The sequence below is a fragment of the Macaca nemestrina genome, chromosome 11, assembly GCF_043159975.1.
Source record: "Macaca nemestrina isolate mMacNem1 chromosome 11, mMacNem.hap1, whole genome shotgun sequence".
In the NCBI taxonomy this organism is placed as follows: Eukaryota; Metazoa; Chordata; class Mammalia; order Primates; family Cercopithecidae; genus Macaca; species Macaca nemestrina.
Genome location: NC_092135.1, coordinates 88,281,967 through 88,303,989, shown reverse-complemented (window position 1 = coordinate 88,303,989; position 22,023 = coordinate 88,281,967). Strand labels below are relative to the sequence as shown.

The 22,023-nt window shown below is 41.3% G+C and overlaps 1 protein-coding gene across 4 annotated transcripts in view; it reads left to right on the top strand.

The window, feature by feature from the left end:
* The first annotated feature begins 254 nt into the window (after positions 1-254).
* LOC105468213 (3-hydroxyisobutyryl-CoA hydrolase) overlaps positions 255-22,023 on the top strand; it is a 117,732-nt gene continuing 95,963 nt past the window's right edge. Inside the window, exons 1-3 of one of the 4 annotated variants that reach the window (XM_011718281.3) lie at positions 363-406; positions 9,470-9,512; positions 10,838-10,907. Coding sequence is in view for 1 of the 4 variants with exons in the window: in XM_011718284.2 (XP_011716586.1) it covers positions 372-406; positions 9,470-9,512 (78 nt within the window). In the remaining 3 variants the exon portion in view is untranslated. Of the gene's footprint in view, positions 407-9,469; positions 9,513-10,837; positions 10,908-16,297; positions 16,417-22,023 lie in introns of those variants that run through there. The other 3 variants (XM_011718284.2, XM_011718283.3, XM_011718282.3) reach the window with 3 other exon arrangements.

The following is a 22,023-nucleotide window of genomic DNA, read 5'->3' as shown; positions in this document are numbered from 1 at the left end:
ACAGTTGCGCTTTAGGCTAAGACAGCCTCTAGAGGGCAATCTCCTTTCCTGCGAATCCGCCCTAGTCCGCTCTATCCTCCCTCTCACCGCTCCGCCTCAGCTCGCTCTCCGCCTTCCCCCTGGCCCCGTCCCCGATCCCAGGCCCGCCCCGCACCGGTCCCATCCCCCTTCCCCGCCCTCAACTATTTCCTCCAGGCGTCGTTCTTGCCCCGCCCCTCCCTGCCGCGTAGCGGAAACGGTCGCTCTGGCTTTCTGGAGGACTTGTCATCTGTGCCCAGCGGGGCCGGACGGCGGTGGGCGGGGCTCACGCGAGGCGCTGGAAGGGTCCGCGTGATTCTCGCTACGTTGCTTTAGCTCTGGAGTGTTTGGCGATGGGGCAGCGGGAGGTGTGGAGGCTCATGTCGAGGTGAGTGAGAGAGCGAGCAGCCAAGGGCAGGCTCTTCAGCGGCGCTCTCCAAAGTGGGAAAAGGGCCGGGGGTGGAGACTGCTGGCCTCGAAGTTTCGAGTCGCGCTCAGAGGCGCAGTTTTGAGACTCCAACCTTGGCCCTCCCCAAGCCCCAGCCCCCGTCCCTGTCTTCCCTTTCTCCCTCTAGCATCTTCTTTGCGGCGGCACCCGCGTTTTCTGCCACTCTAGCTCTTAATTCAACCTTGTTCCCACACGACTTGCATTCTTTTGGCCTCAATTTCTTTTCTTTCTTCAAAGTTGGGTGCAGTTTGGGGACACGGAGGGATTCAGCTTAGAGGAATTGTGCGGCATGTTTTGTGCAGTCAACACACACAGGTGCCTTGTCACTTGCTGCACCTCTCTCTGCCCGTGGTATGATTTTATTCAGCTTTCTTGCATGGCTCCAGCGTCAGTGCAGGCATCTGGAACTTTCAGGCTAGTGTTGAGGGACATTTAACGTGGCATGGGGGAGCATGTTTGCAAACGTTGTTTAACTTTTCAAAAGTACCCCTCACTGCACCTTGAGCTCAGCCTAAGAAATCTGGTAGCCACATCTTTAGGAAGTTAGGCTACATGCGTCTTGAACAGCCCACTGTCTGGCCCTGTACTGTCATGTCAGGTAGCAGCTGCGCCCACTTGAAGGGAGAACCATGTTTATTTCATTAAAATAAGGACAACTTAAATTATTGGATTCTTTAAGCCTTAGAGTTTGCCTTCTGGGTTTCCTGAAAAGGGATGGAGGTGTTTCTTTGAATTAAGAAGAATAGTTTCAGGGGAAAGTGTCTAGAATTCTAACACTGTATCCACAGACCTAATTCTCAGTATATATTTGTTATACATTTAAGAGTTGCTTTTCTGCTTGTTTTTTTAATACCTTAAAATTTAGTCCTTGCACGAGCTCATGGAGAGATTTAGTAAATAGTAAGAAAATCAGTACACGTAATCGTTGCTGCCGCTTTTTCAGTGTTGTCAGCAAATAGCAAATAGAGAAACAAACTGGAAAGACATGTTCGTTAAAGTTAACTGACTTAGGAAAGGATCTGTCATTTCCACAATTCAGCTTGGCTTTCTTCCACCCCACGTTCCAAGTTGCAGACTCTGTAGGTGAGGGCAGGACCATTTTGGGGGCTTTGATCTGAGATGCCTTTTCCAAACTCAGCCCTGGAGTGGGCATTATCTTGGAAAGCAGAGGCCAAAGTGGTCCAGTCCGCAGTAGCCTAACCCTCAAGCGTGTAAGGGAATACGGTGCTACGGAAAGTGTTTCTGAGAGGAGAAAAGGCCTTGGGCCATGGTTGACAGTGTTGGGCAACCCCACTTGAACTCTGGCCTCCCTTGGCTTCTTTGGTACTGGCCTATTTTTCTAATGCCACTCTCCGCCGCCTCTCCTCTTACCCCAGTGCCAGTTTAGCTCTTGGACTTTTTTTTTTTTGGTTCCCAAATCATCTCTCTTAGCGTAACTCAAATCTTTGTCTAATCTGACTTTCTCTGAGCTCTAGTGCTGGTCACAACCCTCTTAATATCTCAGCTGCAACTCACATATAAATTTACACTTAAGGGCTAGGCGCGGGGGCTCATGCCTGTAATCCCAGCACTTTGGGAGGCCGAGGCGGGCATATCATATGAGGTCAGGAGTTCAAGACCAGGCTGGGCAACATAGTGAAACCCCTGTCTCTACTAAAAATACAAAAAAAATTAGCTGGGCGTGGTGGCAGGGGTCTGTAATCCCAGCTACTTGGGAGGCTGAGGCAGGAGAATTGCTGGAACCTCGGAGGCGGAGGTTGCAGTGAGCCGAGATTGCACCACTGCACTCCAGCCTGGGCGACAGAGTGAGACTCCGTCTCAAAACAACAACAACAACAACAAACAAAAAAAAAAAAAAAGGAAAAGAAAAACAAATTTGCACATAAATATAACCCTTATTCTTTATCTCTCTTGGCACTATCATTCTTCTAGATTCTCAAAGTTACCTAAGTTCTTCCAGACTCCTAAACCTTAACCTCTTCCTGTGGATTCAAGTTTCAACAGTAGTCTCAAAGTTACCACTTTTTCCTCTTCCCAGTGTGAATTGTTTCCGTACAAGAGTGCCAGGTTAATCTCGCTGAGGTTTTACTTTAGTGACTGCCATTCTTCTCAGAAACTCACAGAGGTGCACTTCTGCTTATGCAGTTAAATACAATTTTACCAGCCTGAATTTCACAGATTCGGCCCCAGTATATTCATGAATGAACAGTTACCTACTGTTCTGTTCTACTTGCTGGGAAGCACAGTTCTAGGCATTTTTGTTATCCTATAGCCACCGTGGACTACTTGGTGTTCCTACTGTTCCTTGGAGTCTGAAAGGAGAGCAGATAGGAAACATAATTAGACAAAAGTAATTTTTAGTTACCAATTCTGATAAGTGTCTTAAGGGACACAGTTATGAGAGCCAGATTAGGTAGGGAGAGGGAGTCAGGAAGCCTCATCAGAGAGGTTGCTTTTCGCTGGGTGTGGTGGTTTATGCCTGTAATCCTAGCGCTTTGAGAGGTCAGCGTGGGAGTTCAAGACAGTTCTGAGCATAGCAAGACCCCGTTTCTATAAAAAATAAGAAAAAACTAGCTGGGTATGGTGGCATATGCCTATCCTTCCAGCTTGGGAGGCTGAGGTGGGAGGATCACTTGAGCCTCAGAGTTCAAGTTTACAGTGAACTGTGATTGCGCCACTGCCCTCCAGCCTGGGCAACATGGAAAAACCTAGTCTCTAAAAATAAAAATGACAGGAAGAGATTACTTTTTAGGTTTTTAATAGGCCTCATTGCCTTTTCCATCTGCTCTGTACTCTGCTGAACTCTATTGTTTTGGTTCTTGCTCTTTGACTGCCTGTCTTTTTTACTTCTACTTAGTTGTTTCTTGGTTGATCAAAGGCTCAATCTTTGATGCTCTGTTAGGTTGTTTTCTGTGTTAGGAATCATGAGCCTGAGTGCAGAGGCCGAGAAGGAAGCATTGAAAGATGCTGGCTAGATGGTAGCGTGGGGAAACTGGTGAGCTGGATAGAGTGCTCTGGAGAGAAGGCAGCTTCTCAGCTGCAGGCATTGTTGCCCTTATAGAATATAGACTCAGGGTTTCCATTACTACTGATTTTTCTGGAAAAGCTGGAAAAACTGCATTTTTAGGTGAAATCTCTTGATTTTTAAATGTTAGTAGTTTTCTTTTTCTTCTTTTTAATCTCTGCCATTCCATCCAGATAATGTTAGTAGTTTTAAAACACTGCTCGGCTGGGCATGGTGACTCAAGCCTGTAATACCAGCACTTTGGGCAGCTGAGGCTGGAGGATCACAGCCCATGAATTCAAGACCAGCCTGGGCAACATAGACTGTGTCTCTATAAAAGATTTAAAAATTAGGTGTGGTGGTGTGCGCCTGTAGTCTTAGCTGTTCAGGAGGCTTGAGTCCAGGAGATTGAGGCTGCAGTGAGCCCGTGATCATACCACTGCACTGCAGCCTGGGTGACAGTGAGACCCTGTCTCTCAAAATAAATAAATAGAATACAGAAATAAAACGCTACTGACCAATACCACAGTTGCAGTTGGCATCCTTCTGGCAGTTAGTTTTCAGCTGTAGCCTTCTCATTTATTCCTTACAGAAAACGGAGAGATTCCAATGCCTCAGTGATTGTGCATGCATGTGGCATGAGACATACCTTTAGTTCTAACTTCCCTTTCAAGCTCTAGTTGTTCTTCTGTTGAATATTTCTGCTTATGTCAGTACAAACTCAAATTCAGAATTGAATTTGTATTTCATCCTGCAAACCAGTGAGCTTCTTTCCCTGTCTTTTCTATATTCTCCTAGTTGTCCTGGTCTGAAATCTTAAAGTCGTTTTTGACATTCTTTTCCATTGCGTTTTTACTCTATAATAACTCGTAATAATATCACTCCCTTCTGTTTCCACAGCTGCTGTTCTTCATCACCCCATGCCTAAATTATTGGCCTCCTGGACTTGATTTTCTGCTCTATTCACACCTTGCCTACTTCTGGGATAATAATTTTCATTAAGCACTACTTTGTGATGTCGTCTTCCTGCTTAAGCAGTTTCATGTAGTTGTTTAATTGCATGAGGCCATGTTTATTTTATTGGATAATTGCAAAAAGTTCCTGAGTGATAAAGTTCTCATCTAAGACAGTTGTTTATTTAAACTACACACATCATAACCACCTGGAGGATTTGTTAAACACAGATTTCTGGGCCCCACAGTTTCTTGTTCAGTAGGTCTGGCGTGGGGCAGAGAATTTCAGTTTCTAGTAAGTTTCCAGGGGATGTTGATGGTACTTGTCCAAGAACCATACTTTGAGAATTGTTCTAAAAAAAAAAAAAAGCCAAGTTAACATCAGCTGAAGGAAATAAGCCTGATAAAGTTAATTAAGAAATTAGGAGTAGCAGGCTGGGCGCAGTGGCTCACACCTGTAATTTCAGCACTTTGGGAGGCTGAGGTGGGCGGATCAAGAGGCCAAGAGATCATGGCCATGCTGGCTAATATGGTGAAACCCCGTCTCTACTAAAAATACAAAAATTAGCCAGGCATGGTGGCCGGCACCTGTAGTCCCAGCTACTCGGGAGGCTGAGGCAGGAGAATGGTGTGAACCTGGGAGGCAGAGCCTGCAGTGAGCCGAGATTTTGCCACTGCACTCCAGCCTGGGCAACAGAGAGACTCCTTCTCAAGAAAAAAAAAAAAAAAAAAGTGGCAGAGATGTGTGTGCCCTCTTCCTCTCCACCAGATGGCAGTTTTGGAACCAGTAGAAAGGAGAGATCATAAATTCAGAATTACTTGGGGACACTGAATTCTCAATTACATTTTGAGATATAAAAGCTAATATCAAATTTTAAATGACAGCTGAATTTGAATTAGAACAAGTGGGCCAGGTGTGGTGGCTCACGCCTGTAATCCCAGCACTTTGGGAGGCTGAGGCAGGCAGGTCACCTGAGGTTGTGAGTTAAAGACTAGCCTGGCCAACATGGAGAAACCTCGTCTCTACTAAAAATACAAAAATAAGCTGGGTGTGGTGATGCACACCTGCAATCCCAGTTATTCGGGAGGTTGAGGCAGGAGAATCGCTGGAACCTGGGAGCAGAGGTTGCAGTGAGCCAAGATTGTGCCATTGCACTCCAGCCTGGGTGACACAGCAAGACTCCGTCTCAAATAAAATCAATCAACCAACCAAATGGAAGCAATATGATTATATAGTATTTGGCAAGGAATTTGGTTGTATATATATATATTTTTGTAATTGGTCCACAGATTTTTGTGACCTATAAATTTTGTGTACAGTGGCTTTGTTTGATAGGTTTACATTAACTTTGAGTTAAATTCTGCCTTATATATAAAACTGGGACTTGGAGTTCTCTTTGTTTATTTGTTAAAACACTGCAGTTAGTACTTAAACTATTACATAAGAGTTGCAAATCTGGCAACACCTTCTTGAACTGACATTTGGGTACTGGCCTCATTAAGGACTAAAGTCATTCTGGATTTTTATACTTAAAATTTACAAAAAGATAAAATTGAGTCAAGTTGAAAACATTTTAGAAATGGTGTTTTAGGGTAGTGTAGTTCACACTTTAAAAGTAATTATGAAAACCTTATTTAGAAAATATCCCTAAATAAGATACGCTCTGTTGCTTCAGTTTCATAATTATAAAGTGTTAGTGTTGATTTTTAATGACAGCCTCCTTCTTTGAAATCATTTAGGGGAGCTTCAAACAAAGTATCTGTGCCTGTGCCCCACCTTCAGAGTTTGATTTAATTGGTCTTGGGTGTGACCTGAGCTTTGGAATTTTTACCTGTCTCCAGGTGATTTTTTTTTTTTTTTTTTTTTGGAGACAGAGTCTCACTCTTGTCGCGCAGGCTGGAGTGCAGTGGCACAGTCTCAGCTCACTGCAACCTCTGTGTTAGAAATACCAAAATTGGGCCGGGCGCGGTGGCTTAAGCCTGTAATCCCAGCACTTTGGGAGGCCGAGACGGGCGGATCATGAGGTCAGGAGATCGAGACCATCCTGGCTAACACGGTGAAACCCCGTCTCTACTAAAAAATACAAAAAAAAAACTAGCCAGGCGAGGTGGCGGGCACCTGCTGTCCCAGCTACTCGGGAGGCTGAGGCAGGAGAATGGCGTAAACCTGGGAGGCGGAGCTTGCAGTGAGCTGAGATCCGGCCACTGCACTCCAGCCCAGGCGATGGAGCGAGACTCTGTCTCAAAAAAAAAAAAAAGAAATACCAAAATTGTTAGATGATTGGTGCTGTGAAGAAAAGTCAGCATAGAGACAAAAGGATTTCTCAGCAAGCCATTTTTACTTTCTGCAGAAAGGGTGCTGAATCGCAGATGGAACAATGGCGAGAGCAAACTTGACAAAGGAAAAGCAGACATATTTATCCCTTACGCATTTATGTTGTCCTTACTGCTGTGTCGTGCATCCTTTGGCTGGAGCGGGACCTCACACTCTTAAACTGATACCCAATATGCTAATAGCCTAAATAGGTAAGTGCAGGGAAGAACAAAGAATTTGCTTATGAAAGGTTTAAGGAAGCAGTAACATTTTTAAATAAGGAAGGGCATAGGCTGTGAGCTGGAACGTGCCTGTGAGTGTGTCCAAGAGTTATGCAGGATAGGGCTTAACAAGGAGTTACTAGCACAAAGCAAGGAGACCTGAAGAAAGTCTTTAAAAGAAACTATTATTTCTAACACTTATAATTTATTCTTTAACAAGAAGAAAAACTTTGAAGAGGAAACTTTTTACTTTCTACACTCTGCCTCCCAGGTTCAAGCTATTCTGCTGCCTCAGCCTCCTGAGTAGCTGGGATTACAGGCGCCTGCCACCATGCCCGGCTAATTTTTGTACTTTTAGTAGAGACGGGGTTTCACCTTGTTGGCCAGGCTGGTCTGGAACTCCTGACCTCAGGTGATCCGCCTGCCTTGGCCTCCCAAAGTGCTGGGATTACAGGCATGAGCCACCATGCCCAGCCAAGTCTCCAGGTGATTCTAATGCACAGACCAGTCTTGGAATCACTGGGCTAGGATAAGAACATTTTACTTGTGGTGAGACAAATTCAAAAATGCTAGTTCAGGAATGTAAACTGTGACCGACTTAAACAAATAGATCGTTTCTCTCTATTGTATAATTCAATTTGAATGTAATATAAAAAGAAAGTAATATAAATTTTGAAAGGTAAGTTGGATTACAAATATTTTTATAAATCCAGTCATCCAAGTTGTGGTTACAAGTGGTAACTGGTCATACTGCCTTTTGTGAAACCTCAGGCTGTTGGTCTTTGTATAATCTCAGAGTATGCTTGAAAAATTAACAGATTGTCAGTTTATCAGTTCCATTAGATAGTATATGTATCTGCACATGTGCACAGCCCTTATCAGGCTGCTGCAGCTACTGATTCTAGCTTTGACCTCTTTCCATAGATCTTAAATTTAGTTTCTTAAACAAAAAGCATGCATCTTAGTATATTCTAACTATAGTATTTTTATGTGCACATCTGTCATTACATTGTGGGTTTCTCAAGGGCAAGAGCTATGTCTTTTAGGAAATTTTTTAAAAAGCCCAAAGCATAATGATACAACTTGATGAATTTTCACAAACCAAGCATACCTAAATCACCAGCACCTGGATCAAGAAACAAGCTTTCCAGAGGCCCTCCTCATGCCTCTCTCAATCAATGCCCTTCCCGGTGTTGCCTTTTACTTTCATATTATAATGTACATAAGGCACTTGAGTACACTGTTCTGAAGTTTATAGCTTAGTGAACTTATACCTGCAGTCCTGTAATCAGCATCAGGATAGGGACAATTTCCAACGTTCCGTGTTTGTTCATGCCCCTTACCAGGTGACCCCACCCTCACCATTTTCATGTCCGGAGTGGTCACTTTGGTCAAGCTGTGTCTTGGGCTTTGTATTCCTAGCCCAACAAGCACTTTTAAAACAGCAAAAATAGAAGTGTGTTGTGTTTATTGTTTTGTAGCCTGCTCTCCTTTTCTGGTTTGTCATGACTGCTTTTCCGTGTTAGTATTTTTAGTGGTTGTGTAATGGCTGTGTGTATTAATAGACAGGGTCTTTAAAATAATGCTCTATTTTTAGACATTTACTTTGTTTTCAGTTTTTCCATCATGTAAATAATTGTGAACATATTTATCAATCAAACTTTGGTCATATTTCTGAGATTTCCCTAGTGCACATGCTTGCAGAATTAGTGGATTGAAGGGTGTGATCATTTTAAAGGCTGTGGATTTGTATTTCCAAACTGTTTACCAGAAAGCTAGTACCAATTTATACCTCTCTCTACAGTGTCTGAGAATACTGTTTGTATTGCATCTTTAACAAACGTTTTTTCTTAAGAGTAATGACTTTATTTTTTAGAGTAGTTTTAAGTTGGTGGAAAAAATGACCTGCAAATTTGAGCAGAAAAGTTTGACAAATAATAAGGACATGTATCAACCATTACAGTATCGTACAGATAAGTTTCACTGCCCTAAACATCTCCTGTGTTCCAACTGTGCATCCCTCACTCCCCCAAACCCCTGGCAACCACTGATCTTTCTACTGATTTCATAATTTTGCCCTTTTCAGAATATCATACAGTTGAAATCAGAGTGTGTAGCCTTTTCAGGACTGGCTTCTTTTGCTTAGTAGTATGTATGTATGTAAGTTTCGACCAATTTTTTTTTTTGTTGCATAATAGCTCATTTCTCTTTTTCATGGCTGAATAATATTTTATATGGTTGTATTGAAATTGGTGTGTCTTGCAGCCATTGAAGAACATCTTGGTTACTTCCACATTTTGGCAGTTATGAAAAGTTACCATAAAATTCATGTACCAAGTGGCTATACCATTTAAAGTTCCCACCAGCAGTGAATGAGAGCTAAACCTTTTAAAACTTTTTGTTCTAATAATACCTTTTAGAAGAGGCTGAAGCAAAAGGTGATATACTATTTGTAAACTGAAACATGACTACCCACGTTACTGTTCTCATTTTATTCCACATTTGTTTCAGGTTTAATGCATTCAAAAGGACTAATACCATACTGCACCATTTGGTAAGTTTTGCGGGCATTATTTGTATGTGTAACTTAAAATGTCATTGTTAGAGAAGTAGAGAAATACTGGTATGGCAGGTTTCCTTGACCTTGGTACATCATGGTTCTCAACTGTAGCGTCAAGACATGGCCCACATACCTTGTAGGAGGTGGCATAAGATTATGGTTAAAACCATGGTTCTTACAAGTCAGAATGCCTGGGTTAAATAATGGGTTCACTACTTCATCTTGGGTGGATTACTTGGTCTCTTACAGCTTTCCTTTTGATATATATAAAATGAGAATAATAATAGTATCTACCTTAGAATGCTTTTAAATTATAAATAATTGTATTAATTAGCATTCTCTAGAAGGACAGAACTAATAGGACATATGTATATATGAAAGGGAGTTTATTAAGGAGAATTGACTTACATGATCACAAGATAAAGTCCCATGATAGGCCGTCCGCAAATTGAGGAGCAAGGAAGCCAGTGATGGATCAGCCTGAGTCCTAAAACCTCAAAAGTTGGGAAGCTGACAGTGCAGCCTCCAGTCTGTGGCCAAAGGCCCAAGAGCCACTGGCAAACCACTGGTATAAGTCCAAGAGTTCAAAAGCTGAAGAACTTGGAGACTGATATTCGAGGGTAGCAAGCATCCAGCACCAGTGAAAGATGAAGGCTGGAAGACTCAGCAGGTCAAGCCTTTCCAACTTCTGCCTGCTTTTATCCTAGCCATGCTGGCAGCTGATTAGACGGTGCCCACTCAGACTGAGGGTGGGTCTACCTCTCCCAGTCCACTGACTCAAATGTTAATCTCCTTTGGCAATACCTGCACAGACACACCCAGGAAAAATACTTTGCATCCTTCAATCCAATCAGGTTGACACTCAATATTAACCATCAAAATAATGCATTAAAAAATCTAGCATAGTCTTTGGGAGGCCGAGGTGGGCAGATCATGAGGTCAGGAGATCAAGACCATCCTGGCTAATGAGATGGTGAAACCCCGTCTCTACTAAAAAAAATACAAAAAATTAGCCAGACATGGTGGTGGCCACCTGTAGTCCCAGCTACTCGGGAGGCTGAGGCAGGAGAATGGCGTGAACCCGGGAGGCGGAGTTTGTGGTGACCCGAGATTGCGCCACTGTACTCCAGCCTGGGTGACAGAGTGACCAAAAAAAAAAAAAAAAAAAAAAAAAAAAAAATCTAGCATAGTGCATGGCATGTAGCAGTCGTTTTATACGTTAGCTATTATTGTAATGGTACCCTTGCAAAGTTAAATATCCATAGTTTACCAGATTGTAAGGAAGAAATACATTTTATTCACTTTTATATCTCTTATAGAGGCTGACAAGTAAATTGCACGTAAAAATAATAACAGGTCATCTGATATCACTGTATTCTAGGTGTTACTGTAAGTATTTGTCGTGTTATTAGCTCAGTTAATTCTCATGATAGTCCTCTGTAGTACATACTACAGATCTCTTATTTGCAATTCTAAACCCTAAAACCAAAAGTTTTTTTGTTAGTTTGTGGTAAATGCATTGGCAAAATCTGACCTGGATGTACTTGAAGCTCTTTTAGTTTTTATCCTAACTAGTGTGAACGCTTATGGTTTGGTGCATAAATATAAAAACACTGTATTACTATGTAATCAAGTATTACAAGGACCTAGACTCCTCTTGGGGTATTTTATAAAGCATTTAGTATGTACTGTTTTCAAAATCTAGAAAATTTTAGGAATTAAGGGATTGTAGCCTTATCTCTGTATAACAGGGCAGAAATTGAGGGACAGAGAGGCTAAGTAACATGCCCAGATGTCACAGCTAGTAATTATGAGGTGTGATTTGAATCCTGGCTATCTGTCTTCATAGATTTACTTTGTACGCTCTATAGCCTCTGACAGAGTGAGCACTAAGTAACTACTGCAACTGTGCCTCTGTTAAACCTAAGTGGAGATGGGGATACAAAGCCTGGCATATCCCCTCCTAACTGTGTTAGTCTGTGTTTTTCTGTTGCTTATAACAGAATACCTAAAACCGAGGAATTTGTAAAGAAAAGGAACTTATTTCTTATAGCTAATGTAGGTTGAGAAGTCCAAGGTCAAGGTGCTGCATCTGGTGTGGGCCATTTTGCAGGTGGGTCCTCTCTGTAGAGCACCAAGGTGGTACAGGACATCATGTGACAAGGAGGCTAAGTGTGCTAGCTCATTTCTCCCTCTTCCTCTTATAAACCCATAGTCTTACTCCCATACTAACCCATTGATTCATTAACTCATTAATCCATTAACCCATTAATTTATGAATGGGTTAATCCGTTCATGTGAGCAGAACTGTCATGCCCAATCACCTCTTAAAGGACTCACCTTTTAGTATTGCCACATTCTTTGGAGGGGGCAAATATTTGAACCACAGCACTACCCTTACTTATTTTATTCAGCTGTTGTACATGGAGGCTGAGGAGTTTCCTAGGAAAAAAAACTAGAAGTGGTATCAGTGACTCGTATTTAGACTAAGTACATAGGTGGAATGGGAAGACATGACAGAATCCAGATCACATGGCGACTATGGTGACATGGGGCAGAAAACACCTGGAAAAAAGATAAAGACTCTCAGGGCCTGGGGGTTGAATAGTTCTGAGTCTCAGTGTTTGTTTTTATGAGTGCCTCAAGGGTAGAGAAAATGTATCCCAGGCAATTCTTCTGTGGCCTTTCTGAGAGAGTGAGTGAGTGAGAGAGAGAGACAGAGAGAGATCCTTTTTATTTCATGGTGGAGTGATGGAAGTATGCCATTGATGGCAGTATTGCAGGCAGAGTTATGAGAAGTGGACAGGATTATTTTGCATTAATAGTGTGACATTCGTGGTGATGCTTCCAAGATAGAGGTAGGGAATAGAACCCAGAAGGGAGGACAGAATTCTCCATTTCTGCATATAAGGTTTGTCAAGCTAATGAAAGCCAGTGGAACCTGTCAGTGAAGCCTCATTTGTATCTGTAGACTAATTTGGAAATATTCTTACTACAAAAATATTCAGGGAAATACTTTTTTTTCTTCTTTCTCCATAATCTGTTTTAAACTCGTGTTTTTTGTTTGTTATTGTTTGAGACAAGGTCTTGCTGTGTTGCCCAGGCTGGAGTGTAGTGATACTAGCTCACTGTAGCCTCGAACTCCTAGGCTCAGGTGATCCTCCTGCCTTAGCCTCTCGAGTAGCTAGGACTACAGGTATGGACCACCAACCCAGCTAATTTTTAAATTTTTTGTAGAGATGAGGTTTCTATGTTGCCCAGGCTGGCCTCGAACTCCTGGGCGCAAATGATCTTCCTGCCTTGGCCCCTCAGTGTGCTAGAATTATAGGTGTGAGCCACCATGCCTGGCCTATTTTAAATTCTTAAACAGCATTTTAATTTAGTGAGCAAAAGGTCATTTAATTTTCATCTGGATATGGAGAAAACTTCTATTTTCATTTTTTCCTTTTAGAAAGTAGTTCTATTCAGTATTGAGGGTATAGTGTTTGGAGTGCATGAAATGATACTGTGCATATCATTTTCATGACAGCACACATGTTCTTCTTATATATGTCCAGATGGTGTCCTAGAATTATTCATAGCCCTTTTAATCCTACATCTGAATCTCTTTTACTCCACATCTAGATACCTAGTTCCCAAGAATACAGTAGATCATAGTGTTTTAGTCCATTTGAGCTGCTGTAACAAAATACTGTAAACTGGGTAGGTAGCTTATTAAAAACAGAATTTATTTCTCATAGTTCTGGAGGCTGGGGAGTTCAAGATCAAGGGGCCAGCAGATTTGGTGTCTGGTGATGGCCAACTTCCTGGTTCATAGACAACCTTGTTGGCCATCTTCTCTCTGTGTCCTCCTGGGGTAGAAGGGGTGAGGAAGCGCTCCAGGATTTCTTTTATAAGGGCATTAATCTCATTCATGAGGGCCAACGTGACCTAATCACCTCTCAAAGGTCCCACCTCTTCTGCCATCACCTTGGGGGTTAGGATTTCAACATACCAATTTTGGAGGGACACAAACATTCAGTCTGTAGTGCTATACAAGCTAATAGTTAGCTTGTTAATATTTCATGGATGCTGGCAGAAGACATGACAATCTTGGATTAGAAAAAAAAAATTTTGTGAGTGGTACAACGAGCAACACTGAGCAAGTTTTCTCTTGCTCCTCAAGCCTCAGGGGAGTGATACAGAGGACCCATATGAGTGTCTGCATTTGCAGAATATTGCATGACAGTACAACTGTCATGCGATTTGGGAAACCTGCTGGTTTTGGCAAGCTGTAAATAAGTCTGTTGTCTGTCTCAGAGGAAGGCCTTACCTTCTTCTTCATGGTGGCTCACAGCAAAGACCTTCTTCTTCATGGTGTCTACAGCAGAAGACCTTCTTCTTCATAGTGGCTACCTTGAAAATGACCTGGGCAAGGAGTGGTCAGGCCCTTGGGTTCATGGCATACCCATTCATAGCACATCCAGCAGGGGAAATTCCAGTGCTCATGCCAGATAGCATCTCTCAGAAGCTAAGTTCCATTTCTTGACCTAGGTAGTGGTTACAAGAGTTTCGCATTATAGTAATTGACTAAGTTCTGTATTATACTTTGGGTGGTTGTCTGTGTGTGTGTTTTATTTTACCATAGAAACATAGAAAAAAATAAGACAGCTTTATCTGTAGTAGTGACATGGAAAGACGACCATGGCAGGTTGCTGAATTAACCATGGGAGGTGCAGAATAAGGTACAGCATTCTATTTTTGCTAATAGTTTATGGAAAAGTGCCTGAGAAAGATAGACACTAAATCAGTAGTGTTGCAAACCAAGGCAATTTTGGTTTTCACCATTTTACCTGTGGTTGCCCCCTTGAATTAAAAACAAAACATCTTACTGAGATTATGGGTTCAGCTGGATGTGGGAAATCTATTTTGCTTATTAAGAAAATGTTATATTTTATCAACTGACTTTATTTTTTAAAATTATTTTACAGTTTTAGATCTACAGGTAAGTTTAAAAGATAGTACAGAGTTCTTACGTACCTCTCACCTAGTTTCAGTTTCCCCTAATGCGTTTCTACGTTGCTATTATGGATTGCATTGTGTCCCCCAAAATTCATATGTTGGAGTCCTAGTCCTCAGTACCTCAGAATGTGACCTTATCTGGAAATAGGGTTGTTGTATGTGTAATTAGTTAAGGTCATAATTGAGTAGGGTGGGCCCTGATCCAATATGACTGGTATGCTTATAAAAGGGAAATTTGCAGATGGTCATGTACACAGGATAATGTCATGTGAAGATTGGAGTTATGCTGCCGCAAGCCAGAAAACTATATGAAGCCAGGAGAGAAGCCTAGGATAGATCCTTCCCTAGCACCTTCAGCAGGAGCATTGCCCTGCTGACCCCCTGATTTCAGACTTACAGCCTTCAAAACTATGAGACAGTAAGTTTGTGTTGGTTAAGCCGCTTAAGTAGTGGTACTTTGATATGGCAGCCCTAGCAAACTGCCTAATATTCTTACTATGGTACACTTATCAAAACTGAGAACATTGGTTTTGTGGTTTGAATATTTGCCCCCTCCAGAATTCATTTTGAAATTTAATCCCCAGTATGGATATATTGAAATGTAAGGCCTTTGAGAGGTCACTGGGTCACAAGGCCTCTGTCCTCACGAACGATGAATCCATTCATTGATTAATGGGGTTATGGGAGTGAGACTGGTGGCTTTGTAAGAGAAGTAAGAGAGACTTGAGCTAGCATGCTTAGCTTCCTTGACATATGATGCCCTGTACCTCCTTGGGTCTCTGCTGAGTCCCCACCAGCAAGAAGGCCCTCACTAGATGTATCCTTTTGACTTTGGACATCAGCCTCCATAACTGTAAGGAAAGGAATAAATTCATTTTCTTTACAAATTACACAGCTTCAGATATTCTGTTGTGAGCAACAGAAAATGAACTAAGACAATTTGTATATCACTGTTAACTCCAGACTTTATTTGGATTTCACCACTTTTTTTTCATTAATATTCTGTTCCAGGAATCAATGACACTGCATTTACTTGTCATGCTTTTTAGTCTCCTCTAGTCTGTGATAGTTTCTCAACTTAGCTTTCCATATTTTTCATGCCCTTGACAGTTGTAAGGAGTGCTGGTCAGGTAGCCTGTAGAATACCATCTCATCTGGCCTTCTCTGTTGTGTTTTTCACAATTAGACTAGAGTTAAGGTTTTTGGCAAGAACGTGACAGAGGAAAATTGCCCTTCTAATCACATCATATCAGGGAGTATTTGTGAGTTTTGATAAATGCATCAGGGAGTATGTGATATCTACATGACATCATTGGTAATGCCAACTTTTATCCCTTTGTGTAAGTATCATTTATTGTTTTCCACTGTAAAGTTACTATTTTTCCCTTTCATGCTCTGCTTATTGAAAGCAAGTTAGTACGTCCAGCCCACACTCAAAAGGTGAGGGGACAAAGCTGTGTCTCTTGAAAGGGAGATAACTACGTATGTCATTTAGAATTCTGTAAGGAAGATTATCTTTTCTCCTCCATTTACTTATTCTGTGTGAAGTCATGGATATTTATTCTTTGGGCTATCATCTAATATCAAATTATTGATTGTTTCATTGTTCCAGTTCTGGCCATTAGGAATTCCTTCATTTTGGCTTCTGTATTTCTTTCACGTGACCCCATCCTTTTAATTTTTTTTTCTTTTTGAACATTTCCTTTCTGGTGCTAGAAGGTGTGCTCTGGACTCATTTTGTGTTTTCCCTATCTTAGTGTTGGAATCAGCCATTTCTCTAAGGAGCTCTGGTTGCCTTTATTGGAGAATTGCATTTAGAAATCAAGATCTAGACTCTGGGAGTGCTCTTTGCTACTGGGTGTCATGCCTTTCTCTCAGAGAATAGAGCTAGGGTAAGGTATGTATGTGTAATAGAATACATATACACGATGTACTTACCCATATATTCATGCATATCTATAATTGTTTCTGTACTTATTCTGTGTATGTATATTAAACTAAACATGAGTTCATAGTGATGTCTTTGTCTTTAATCCAGTACCATAGGTCAGAGTTCATTCTGTCTTTCTCTTCTAGTTCTAACTGTAACTCTGCTCCTGACAGTGAGAGCCAGGCTCCATTACTTACTAATTTAAGCCTAGTATATATGCAAAGCAGTTGCAGAATTGTTACCTGCTCCCCGCTACCAGGAAAAGCCGTGTTGATAAGAGTACATTGTTGATGTACAGTTCCTTTATCATCCATATAGTTTTCAGTCATTTCACTGATTTCCAAAGTTAGTTAGCTTCCTCATCACCACAGTCACTTCACTGAGGTTATGTCATAATGTGTAATTCAGTTAGGTTTTGAGAAAGAAAAAATCCTGTTTCCCCAAATGACTAGATCCCCCTCTCAGCCAAGGGGACCCCAGAGAAAGCTGAAAAAATGAATTCCTGGCCAAGATAGATTGGGAGCTTGGACATACTTTGTAATACTTCCTCCCTCGTTAGCCACCATTAGGCTTTCTTCCCTAAGAGTTAAACAGAATTTTTCCCCTGCTAATTTCAAGCAACCACCTAACTGTTGCCTTCTTTTTGCAATTTTGACACAGCAGCTGACCAGCATTCCTTCCTAATAAAAGACCAGTGATGATGGAGTGGTTCTGGCCAGTCTGTGGAGGGAGGCTGCACACAGTGGGACTCCATTTCCTCTGTTTCATCTTTTGATGTATAGGGCCTAATTGTGATACATTTAATTGTTAAGTCTCCAACCCAGAGTTAACGTGGCATGCATGTTGCATATATGTTGGCTTACTGTACATGCATGTGCCTCCTGTTTGTGAATATTCATAGCTCCTCCTATAACCTCTTGAATATGTTTGTGTAGCCAGCCAGTTCAGCATAAATTCCCATTTCATCTTTCCCTGGCTAGAAGTGCTTGCTCTTGACTTCTGCCAGAGGCTGTGCTTCCCAGCCTGTGGGTTGGTCAGCCTGCAGCCTCTTTTATGAGAAGTAAAGCTGTCTTTTCCAAACTTACGAATCTCTGATTCTTCAGTTGACAGTTCATCTGTCATAGTCTGCATGCCGTATTGGAATTCCCTGATATCCTGGGTAATTTTTTTCCTTTTTAAAAGATAGTTCATGCTATGGTTTGAATGTATGTGTCCTTCCAAAATTCATATGTTGGAGCCTAATACCAAATGTGTTGGTATTAAGAGGTGGGGCTTTTTGGGAAGTGATAAGTCATGAGCACCCCACCCTTATGGATTAGTGTTCTTATAAAAGAGGTTGAAGGGAGTTAACTAGTCCTTTTTGCCCTTGTCCTTCCTTGTGCCATGTGTGGATACACAGAACTCATGAAAAATAAGGTCTTACCAGTCTCTGAATCTTGAACTTGAACTTGCCTTGATCTTGATTTTGAACTTCCTAGCCTCTATAACTGTTAGAAACAAATTTCTGTTCTTTATAAATTACCCAGTTAAAGGCATTTTGCTGTAGCAGCAGGAATGGACTAAGACAGTTGGTGTACATTAAAGTTCACTGTTTGTGATGCACATTTCTGTGAGTTTTGACAAATTTATAAATGGTGTGCCCACCACCCCAATACCACGCAGAGGAGTTCCATTCCCTTACAATTTTCCATGCTTCCACTTTGTAGTCAGCCGCTTCCCCTTCCCCCAACTCCCTCTCCCTCCTCTGGGGATTGAGATTGACTGCCTTGTTAAATTTTCCTTTTCTTTTGTCCCCAGTTCCTTTTCTTCAGCTGTTGTCGACAAGCACTAAGGTCCTTAGGCTATGGTCTTAAAGTGCTTCTCTTTTGAGATGAAGACTTTTATTTAGTAGGCCTCTATTTCCTTCCCCCACTGGAATGAGACATCAGAGCCCTAGGGCTACAAGCTTGAGGTTTTCCTTCCCCTCCCTGCAGATAAAGCCTTTTGTTCTGTGTGGGAGATAAAGGGAAAGGATTTAGCAGTAATCTCTGTTTCCCTCCTGAGCCCGCACCCTCTGGCTCCTGTCTTTGCTAGGAAAGCCTGGTTGGGTTCCAGGAAAAAAAGTCAGGAAGAGAGTGGGAAATGTTAACTAAGATTAACATTTTTAGTTAATCTTTCTTATGGCTTATGCCCCTGGTAAGCAGGGGCGGCTGCTTCACTTCTAATTACAACATTCATGTAGATTTCTCTTTAGACTAATTTATAGCCATTGAGACAGACAAGTGTCTGATCTTTGACAAACCTGACTAAAAGAAGCAATGACAAAAGGATAACTTATTCAATAAATGGTGCTGGGATAACTGGCTAGCTAGATGTGGAGAATTGAAACTGGACCCCTTCCTTAGACCATATACAAAAATTATCTCAAGACGAATTGAAGACTTAAATGTAAAACCCAAAGCGGTAAAAACCCGGAAGACAACCTAGGCCGTATCGTTCTGAACATAGGAATGGGCAAAGATTTCATGACGCAGATGCCAAAAACAATAACAACAAAAGCAAAAATTGACAAATGAGATCTTATTAAAGTAAAGAGCTTCTGTACAGAAAAAGAAACTATCAACAAACATACAAGCTACAGAATGGGAGAAAATGTTTGCAAACTATGCATCTGACAAAGGTCCAATATCCAGCATCTATAAGAAACTTAAATTTATGAGAGAAAAAAAACTTTTCAGAAGAAGATACACATGCGGCCAACCACATATGGAAAAAAAAAAAAGCTCAGTATCACTGATCATTAGAGAAATGCAAAACAAAACCATGATGAGATACCATCTCACACCAGTCAGAATGACTATTATTAAAGTCAAAAAATAACAGATGCTGGGAGGTTGTGGAGAAAAGGGAACGTGTATACACTGTTGATGGGAGTGTAAATTAGTTCCACCGTTGTGGAAAGCAGTGTGGCGATTTCCTCAAAGAGCTAGAAACAGAACTATCATTCGACCCAGCAGTTCCATTACTGGGTGTATACTAAAGGAATATAAATTACACTACCATAAAGATGCAGGCACACATATGTTCACTGCAGGACTATTCACAATAGTAAAGACATGGAATCAACCCAAATGCCCATCAGTAGCAGATTGGATAAAGAAAATCTGGTACATATACCCCATAGAATACTATGCAGCCATAAAAAAGAAGAAGTTGTGACCTTTGCAGGAACATGGAGGGACCTGGAGGCCATCATCCTTAGCACACTAATGCAGGAACAGAAAACCAAATACCGCATGTTCTCACTTATAAGTGGGAGCTAAATGACGTGAACACATGGACACAAAGAGGGAAACAACAGACACTGGGGCCTACTTGAGGGTCGAGATAGGAGGAGGGAGAGGCGCAGAAAAAAATAACCGTTGTATTCTAAATTTATGTGACAGTCTGTACAACAAACCCCCATGACATGAATTTAATTATGTAACAATCCTGCGCATGTACCCTGGAACTATAATAAAAGTAAAAAAAAAAAACCTGAACACTGTTTCCTAGCATTTAAAAAAATAAATCCATGTGTATCTATCTGTGAAAAAAAGTGTCAGACTGTTTTTTTCAGGTTCTGTAAGTTTATCCTTCCCCAGTACGTTTGTTTACTTGTACTCAAGAGTATATCGGGTGTGTGTGTGTGTGTGTGTGTGTGTGTGTGTGTATCAGACTTTGATAATTGTCAATATGATTACAAAATATATCTTACTATTGCTAAAGTTTTGATTTAAATTTCTCATTAGAGAAACTCAGAAATTCAGATGAAATTGAAACACAACTTTTTCTGTTTAATAATTGTTCCTGTAACTTTAAGCGAATATAAATTATTTCTATTTTTATCTGATAATTTTAACAAAAATTAACTTCAATATTAAATGTGCAACTTGATTTCATAAAGGAGAACTTAAACATTGTGTAAACATGTTGCTTAATGCAGTCAAAATATGTACTTCTAGTTATTAGATTTTTGCTAATAAGTATGCTGTTTAGTTTTAATTGGCATTCTCCAGTTAAAATTTTCCAATTTCAATTTTCAATTTTACATTACACACTTTTCCCATGCAAGATTTTAAGTGTTGCCTTTACATAAAGGAATGTGTTAAGAATGGTGGTGCCATTTTCAACATACCTGACACAAACAAGCAATGGGGAAAGGATTTCCTATTTAATAAGTGGTGCTGGGAAAACTGACTAGCCATATGCAGAAAGCTGAAACTGGACCCCTTCCTTACACCTTGTACAAAAATTAACTCAAGATGAATTAAAGACTTAAATGTAAAACCCAAAACAGTAAAAACCGTAGAAGAAAACTTAGGCAGTACTATTCAGGACATAGGCATGGGCAAAGACTTCATGACCAAAACACCAAAAGCAATTGCAACAAAAGCCATAATTGACAAATGGGATCTAATCAAACTAAAGAGCTTCTGCACCACTAAAGAAACTATCATCAGAGTGAACATGAACAGGCAACCTACAGAATGGGAGAAATGTTTTGCAATCTACCCATCTGACAGAGGTCTAATATCCAGAATCTCCAAGGAACTGAAACAAATATACAAGAAAAAACAACCCTATCAAAAAGGGGTTGAAGGATATGAACAGACACTTCTCAAAAGACATGTGTACGGCCGACAAACATGAAAAAAAGCTCATTACTGGTCATTAGAGAAATGCAAATCAAAACCTCAGATACTATCTCACGCCAGTTAGCATGGCGATTATTAAAAAGTCAGGCAGGCTCACGCCTGTAATCCCAGCACTTTGGGACGCCGAGGCGGGCGGATCACGAGGTCAGGAGATTGAGACCATCCTGGCTAACACGTTGAAACCCCGTCTCTTTAAAAATACAAAATATTAGCCCCGTGTGGTGGTGGGTGCCTGTAGTCCCAGCTACTTGGGAGGCTGAGGCAGGAGAATGGCGTGAACCTGGGAAGCGGAGCTTGCAGTGAGCTGAGATGGCGCCACTGCACTCCAGCCTGGTCGACAGAGTGAGACTCCGTCTCAAAAAAAAATAAAAAGCCAGGCAACAACAGATGCTAGTGAGGCTGTGGAGAAATAACACTTTTACACTGTTGGTGGGAGTGTAAATTCAACCATTGTGGAAGACAGTGTGGCGATTCCTCAAGGATCTAGAACCAGAAATACTGTTTGACCCCGCAATCCCATTTCTGAGTGTGTACCCAAAGGATTATAAATCATTCTGTTACAAAGATACGTGTACACATATGTTTATTGCAGCACTATTTACAGTAGCAAAGACTTGGAGCCAACCCAGATGCCCATCAATGATAGACTGGATAAAGAAAATGTGGCACATACACACCATGGAATACTAAGCAGCCATAAAAAAACAATGAGTTTGTGTCCTTTGCAGGGACATGAATAAAGCTGGAAGCCATGATTCTCAGCAAAATAACACAGGAAAAGAAAACCAAACACCATATGTTCTCACTCATAAGTGGGAGTTGAACAATGAAAACACATAGACACAGGGAAGGAAACATCACGCACCGGGGTCTGTTGGTGGGTGGGGGGCAAGGGGAG